Source organism: Furipterus horrens, unplaced genomic scaffold (genome assembly GCF_987537825.1).
Source record: "Furipterus horrens unplaced genomic scaffold, mFurHor1.1.pri manual_scaffold_7, whole genome shotgun sequence".
Taxonomy (NCBI): domain Eukaryota; kingdom Metazoa; phylum Chordata; class Mammalia; order Chiroptera; family Furipteridae; genus Furipterus; species Furipterus horrens.
The window spans coordinates 137,403,730-137,411,241 of record NW_028327177.1 but is presented as its reverse complement, the minus strand read 5'-3'; the positions used below and the strand labels follow the sequence as shown (position 1 = coordinate 137,411,241).

At 47.6% G+C, this 7,512-nt stretch overlaps 1 protein-coding gene across 1 annotated transcript; it reads left to right on the top strand.

Moving 5' to 3' along the window:
• Positions 1 to 3,478: 3,478 nt before the first annotated feature.
• LOC150005334 (uncharacterized) lies at positions 3,479 to 7,184 on the top strand. Its single transcript, XM_090284595.1, has 3 exons — positions 3,479 to 3,564; positions 3,865 to 3,991; positions 5,600 to 7,184. Exons 1-3 carry the CDS (start codon positions 3,550 to 3,552, stop codon positions 7,045 to 7,047), a joined length of 1,590 nt encoding a protein of 529 aa, XP_090140721.1. The 5' UTR covers positions 3,479 to 3,549; the 3' UTR covers positions 7,048 to 7,184.
• Positions 7,185 to 7,512: the final 328 nt, after the last annotated feature.

Genomic DNA, 7,512 nt, shown 5'->3' with positions numbered 1-7,512 from the left:
GGAGGGTCTGCTGTTGCCCATGCAGCAGACCCCCACTCTCTTCGCAGCTGAAGGGTCCAAGGGAAAGACGGAGTCAATACAGCTTGGCTTCAGGTGCGCCGCAGGAGTTGCCGGTGTTGACTACAACGTCAAACCGCCTTAGGGACTCCGGCTCCGGATTTTCTGTCGGGGTTTACTCCCTTAGCCTTTTGTATCAGAAGCAACCTGAAAGTGCTCTCTCAGGTGAATTATGACGGGCTCCACAGGATTGAATTTTTGAGCTTACACTTTCCCTTTCCTGATCTTAAACCTCTTACCATCTTCCTTCCTTGTTTTATGCTACTTACCACCCATCACTGTCTGACGTACCATATGTTTTATTTATTTCATTGTCTGTCTTCCCATAAGGTCCTCCAGGCATTGCTTTATCTCTGCTGTATTCAGTGGTATGACCTTAGTGCCTGAGATGTAGTAGTTGCTCATCAAATTGTTTGTTAAACTAATGAAAGAATGAATCCCAGTTGGAGATAACAATTGTCAGTATTTAATGTCTTTGATTGCCCAGTTAATCCTAAATACAGGGTGGGGCAAAAGTAGGCTTACAGCTGAGAGTATGCAAAACACAGAGTTTAGTCTCCTTTTATTCTTTATTAATTATTGTATTATTTTCCATGTGAACAACTAAAAACCCACTTTTGCCCCACCCTTTATTTAAGATAGAAATAAGTCAGAAAAAAACAGTAACAATGTAAATTTCCTAAATTTAAAACATTTTAATTTTGAATAATTGTAGATTTAACAGCGGGTTGCAGAACTGTACAGAGTTCCCTTACCCTCTTTACCCAGTTTGTCTTAAGTTAATATCTTGCATAACTGTAGTATAGTCAGAGAAGGAAAACTCTGACTCCAAAAAACCTCCGCTGCCTTGCGGCATACCTCTTCAGGGGAAAGGCTAAGGGAGTAAACCCCGACAGAAAATCCGGAGCCGGAGTCCCTAAGGCGGTTTGACGTTGTAGTCAACACCGGCAACTCCTGCGGCGCACCTGAAGCCAAGCTGTATTGACTCCGTCTTTCCCTTGGACCCTTCAGCTGCGAAGAGAGGGGGGGTCTGCTGCATGGGCAACAGCAGACCCTCCATATCACCCTGCCCAGGCTCTGTAGCTTCAGCTTCACTGGAGAGGACACTCCAGCGTCATCGCAAGATGTCGATTCAACACGGGAGGAGACAGATACCGTGTCACTCCCGAGTCGGACTGCACAGCCATTCTCGGCGGTGCAGACAGACTCTTAAGAAGCTACACCATCGTCTCTCGAGACGGACGGCTGCCGCCGCCGACGACGACAATATGATTACTGAAACTGTTGGCTTTAATCAGAGCTCATCGGTTTCTGACTATTGACCCTTTGTGTGCCAGGATTCAGTCCAAAATCCCTCATTTATTTAGTTGTCAGGTCTCCTTATTCTCTTCCTATCTGTGCCAGTTCCTCAGTCTTCCTTGTTTTTCATGCCGTTGACAGTTTTTTTTTTCTTTTTTAAAGGGAAGATAGTACCAATCTTAAAAAAAAAAAAAAATTACTTCTTTGTTTGTTTAGTTATTTATTTTTAGAGAGAGGGGAAAGGAGAAAGAGAGGGAGAGAAACATCACCATGTGGTTGCCTCTCACTCGCGCCCCCAACTGGGGACCTGACATGCAACCTAGTCACGTGCCCTGACTGGGAATCGAACCAGTGACACTTGGCTCGCAGGCCGACGCTCAATCCACTGAGCCACAGCAACCAGGGCCTCCGTTGACACTTTTGAAGTATTTCGTCTTTGTATTTTTAGAATGACCATCAATTTGGTTTTTTATACGTTCTCTCCTGTTTAGATTGAGAATGACGTTGAGTCCTATTACTGGTGACATTAGTCTTATCCTGTGGTGTCTGCCAGGTGTCACCACGGTAAAGATAGTGTTTTTCCCCTTTGTAACAGGTGAAGTATTTGGGGGAAGAGAGTTTGAGGCTTGGCATGGGGATATCCTGTTCCTCCCCAGTGTTCACCAATCAGTTAGCATTCTTGGGTGGCTCTCGCCTGCAGCAGTTACTACGGCAGTGGTCTGGTGGTGACTTCCGTTTCTGCTACTCCGTCTCCACTTATTCACTGGAATTCCCTGCGTGGAAGAGCTGTGCCTTCGCCCCCTTTTGTTGATTTGTTCGATGAGCGATATCAGCGTGTGACGTTGGATGTATAATTTATCCCTTAGCTTACAATGCAGTTCTGTTGTTTATTTTGTTGCCTAATTTATCCCAGCCTCGGCCACTGGGAGCCCCTTCAGGTTGGCTTGCGTCCCCTGGAAGTGCCCCGTCGCTTCTTGTGTCCTTCCCTGACTTTCTGGCCTCAGAAACGACTCCTCTTGTATCTTCTCTGTCCCGGCCCTGGAATCAACCGCTTCTCCAAGGGCCCTGGTGCTGTCTATCAGAGAACGGTATGTAGGTGTCAAGTTTTGGGCTCTAGGCTTGAGTTCCTTTCTTAATCGAGATATTTGTGTATTATCTTACCATTTTAAAAACGTATTGGAAGGGAAATCTTTCTTCAGGCGTGATTACTGAGAAACTTGTTTGCTTATTATCCGGGTGTAGGTTCAGCCTGTGTACCCTCACCCTGGTAGGAAAAACATGAGAATAGAGACCACTTAGTGAGGGTCTTTCAGGAAAACAAAATTGCATTGCATATGAGTTGAGGAGCAAAATGACAAAGAAGAAAATGTTCCTGATAAATGGCCAGATGATTGCGTGGGATTTTCCCTATTTAATTTAAGGCGTTTAGTTTCATTGTGGGAATGAGAGTGGGTGAAGGTACTGCTCTTGCAGAGAAGGCGCCTGACCCAGCTCTCGTGCTTTCAGAGGCCCTGCAGGCTCACACTTGTGACAGAAGCTCAGTAAGGTGAGGAATGAAGCTCTTCTGTCCTCAAAACTAGTTGGGACTTGAGTGGACCCTGCCGCATTAGGGTGCCCCGATTTAACTGGGCAGGGTCAGCTCATTGGCCCCCATCTCTCCTCTGCTCTGGGTCTTTCATTCAGATGCAAGGTCCAGGAGGTCTTGAGTTTTTTATCAATGTTCATGGTTATGGAGGCTGCGCTCACTTTTTTTTTTAAGGTTTATTTTATTCTTATTCAAGACAGAGGAGAAGAGAGGGAGAGAGAGGAGAGAGGAGAAAAAGACAGAAAGAAACATCCATCGTTGTCTTCTGCAGGCACCCTGACTGGGGAATCAAATCTGCAACCTGGGCATCGAACGCTTACGAGTTTTCTGTTTGACCAGGGACCTCCTGCTGCGCCCTCCGTGGGAAATTCACGGCACACGTAGGGTAGCGCCTGTGAGGACGAGCGCTGAGAGTCTGGCGGGGTGGGGGTGGGGATGTGCCATGGTTCTCTTGAATCCTCTCAGTGGGGCACAGCCTTACTGGAGCCAAGGGCAGGGCTGGGCCACTCATAGATCTTTCTCCTCCCTCAGCTCGCCCTGCCTCCCCGGGGCCTGCCCTGCCCCAGGAGGGGAACCCAGGAGACCAGGCGGCGGCAGCTGTGCTTCGGATGGCCCGGCCGCAGGTGAGCCTGGCTCTTTGTGCCTCTCCCGAGCTCCTGAGCCCCGGGCCCCGGAATAGCGAGGGCTCGTCCCCGGGGTGCTGGCCGGTTCTGTGACCGCGCCTGTGGCCTCCTGTCCTCTTGCTTCCCCGGGGGCTGTGTCCGTGGACGCTCTCTGGCCCCAGACCTGTCCCCTTGTGTCGTCCCGGCTTCTCCTCCTCCACCCCTGTGCGCACCAGGGCCCTTACCTGGGCTCGTGGGGTCTGTGAGGACCGCCCTTCAGGTGGGGGAGCAGCTCTGGGCAGCCCGGGCTTGTCCTTGCAGGGCTCTGCAGCGCCCGAGCTCCCGTCTGCGGACCACACGGGGAAGAGGAGGCAGGGCCCGGCGCCGAGTCAGAGAGGCCTGTGCCGGAACGTCGTGCCGGGAACGCACCGCGGCGTGGCCTCCCTGGGTAATGCGTCTGCGCCCCGGAACTCAGCAGCTGCATCCTTCACGTTGTCTTTGCCGTATTTCTCTTCTTTCCTAACTTTTTATTATGAAAAATCGCACACGTAAAGCCTAACAGTATAATGGTCCTCTGCGCCCATCACCCAGCTTTAACAGTTAGCAGCATTCTCTTTACTTCGTTATGAATTGAGCTGGGGTGGTTTAGTTAGAGTTTGTGTTTATACGGAGTAGAGACCCGCTCCAGTTATTGTAAGTAACGAGCTAAGTTACTTAGAATAAGGCTAAAGGAACGGGCATCCTGTACCGACTGACCGGCTAGACCAGACTTCGGGAAGCAGGGCCTCATTGAAACAGGGGAGCCTGGGAGCCTCAGCAACAAAGGGAAATGAATTTTTATGCTAGCGTTGTTCTGGGAATGTACCTCAGCTGCTCCCTGCATATCTGTTTTCTCTTTTTATTGATGGTGGTCCATCATGAGACTAGCTGTGAACCTTGGCACAAAGCATGGTTGCCTCATCTTCCCTGTGAGCAAAGACTGGGGTTTGATAATTTTCTGGAAGGGGATTTTGGGGGTTAGGTTCTTTGAATGACAGTAGCCAACTCTGGAGAGGTGGGCTTAGGAGTCACTTTGATTTCAGGCAAGGGACCATGTAGCTCTAACTTTCCATATGCTAAAATGGCGTGAAGAATGGGAAAAAAAAAACACAAAAAAGGGCATGAAGCCTATGGCCCTGTTAAAGATGATACAGACCAAAACTTTTGCATTTAGATGACTGTGAGGTTCTGCCTTCTACCAGCTTTTATATTTAAAAATTACAGAATTCAAAAGCAAATATCCATCTGTTCAGTATCCTTATGATTCCAGATTATTAATATGCCAAAGCTATATTTTTATTTATATTTTAAATTATTTAATTCATACTCGGAGAAAACTTATGCACGCAGGGAGTGCGGAGCAGCCTTCACAAGTCCAGTTCTTCAGGATCCGCAGGATCCGCGGTCCCCGAGCCGCGGTCTCACCATCAGTGCTTCTGAACCCATGGTTTCTCAAATTCCTGTCACTGTCCTGTCATATCAGAATCACTCCTTTTAAATATGTTTTTTCTAATTATACTCTCATAATGGAAATCTCCCTTTGATGCTCATGTTTGCCCATGCTTTTTTTCATATTTGTATGAGGTGTTTGCCCTCACTCTCTCTCCCCCCCAACATCTTTGCTGAGAATCATAGCACTGTTCAATGTCATGGTTGGAAAAGATCTTAAGAGGTTATCATTTACAAAGGACACAGAGCGTCACAGTAACTTATGGGAGATCAAACATGCTTTACATCTGGTCCTTCTCGTACCTTCCAATCGCCCACTTCACTTGGCTGTGCTGACCTATTACCTGTCCTAATGACTCTTCACCCACTCTCCTCCACTGACCGTTCCCCTCTTTGTCTTTCTGTCCAGGAAGAAAAATTGGAGTCATTTCTCTCTTGTTCTCAGTGTGTCACCTCCTGTTTACCTGTAACGTGAAGGCTTTTCCAGGTGCGTAGACTCCTGATGATTCTGTTTTCTCAGTAGGACAAGAAGGGAGTAAAGCTTTTTTCTTCTTTCTTTTGGCCTCAGGTGAGACTAGGATGGAGAATTCAGAGTTGCCTGGAAGGCAGGAAATTTCTAAAGAATTAGAGTCATCTGATGGGACATCAGGAGGCCTATATGGGGTGGTTCCCGGGGGACCAGGAGCTGGAAATGCCTGTGAAGATGCTTTAGGGAAGCGAGAAGCACACCCCTCCGAGGAGGAAGGCGGCCGACTGCAAAGCGATTTCCTGGAAGTAACACGTGAGGATAAAAAGAGATCCACAGAAGACGGATGTGATGAATCTAAGGAACTTGGGGAACATCAGACTCTGTCTTCCAGTCCTGCAGAACATCAAGTTCTGAAGTCACAGAAATTCCATCAGTGTGATGAATGCGGCAAAGCTTTCAGTTGGAGCTCACACCTCATCGGCCACCAGAGAATCCACACTGGAGAGAAGCCCTATGAGTGTAACGAGTGTGGTAAGACTTTCAGGCAGACCTCTCAGCTCATAGTTCATCTCAGAACCCACACAGGGGAAAAGCCCTATGAATGCAGCAAGTGTGGGAAGACCTACCGGCACAGCTCCCATCTCATTCAACACCAGAGACACCATAATGGGGAGAAACCGTATGAATGTAATAAATGTGGAAAAGCCTTCACTCAGAGCTCCCAACTCATTGACCACCAGAGAACCCATACTGGGGAGAAACCTTATGAATGCAGTGAGTGTGGGGAGACCTTCATTCGGAGTAAAAGTCTCGTCCAACATCAGGTACTTCACAGTGGTGAGAAACTCTACAAGTGTAATGAATGCGGGAAAGCTTTCTGTTCTAATAGAAATCTTATGGACCATCAGAGAATCCACACTGGGGAGAAGCCTTATGAGTGTATTGAATGTGGCAAAGCCTTCAGTTGGAATAAATGTCTTATTCGACATCAAAGCCTCCACACTGGGGAAAAGCCCTACAAATGTAGGGAGTGTGGGAAAGCCTTCAGTCAGAACTCTCAGCTTGTCGACCATGAGCGAATTCATACTGGAGAAAAACCTTTTGAATGTCATGAGTGTGGGAAGGCATTTGGCCTGAGTAAATGTCTTATTCGACATCAGAGACTTCACACAGGTGAAAAGCCCTATACATGCAATGAGTGTGGAAAATCCTTCAATCAAAACTCACACCTCATCATACACCAGAGGATTCACACCGGCGAGAAGCCTTATGAATGTAATGAATGTGGGAAGGTCTTCAGTTACAGCTCCAGTCTAATGGTACATCAGAGAACTCATACTGGGGAGAAACCGTATAAATGCCGTGATTGTGGGAAAGCCTTTAGTGACAGCTCACAGCTCATCGTGCACCAGAGAGTTCACACTGGCGAGAAGCCCTACGAGTGTACTGAGTGTGGGAAGGCCTTCAGTCAGCGTTCCACTTTTAATCACCACCAGCGAACTCACACCGGAGAGAAGCACTCAGGGCCGGCCCGGTCAGTTTCATAAGGCATAAGTTTCCAAGACAGAGAGCAAGAAACTTGGAATTAAGCTTTCTTTATAAGAAAGGTGTTTGCCCGGATCCCCCCTTAGGAACCACTAATGAAAGTGGGCTGTCCCCTCAGTGCTGTCTGCTGGGTCAGGAGGGTGGGAGAGTGGGAGGAACCACTGGGGAAGAACAGACTTCACGTTTCACATACTTGTAGGCTTTTCTTTTTCTCTTATTTTCTGTTTATGGGATGCAAAACAAAGAAATAAGATAGACCCCATAATCAGATTGTGTGTTTCTGAGTGACAGAGATTATATCTTCATCATTTTATTTCACCTCATTCATTTTCCACGTTATAGGAAGTCCTTCTCCAAGACTGACTCATTCTTTTGTTTTTCCTTTGGATTTTTATGCATTACTTGAGCCAGGCAGACGACATGACAGAAACAAGATCTCAAATGCCCTTTTTTTCTCCTCTTCGGCC

Excerpts from the sequence above, each read along its gene's own strand:
- LOC150005334 (XM_090284595.1), top strand. Across the intron at positions 3,992-5,599 it reads CCGCGGCGTGGCCTCCCTGG|GTGAGACTAGGATGGAGAAT; the intron begins GTAATGCGTCTG and ends TTTTGGCCTCAG.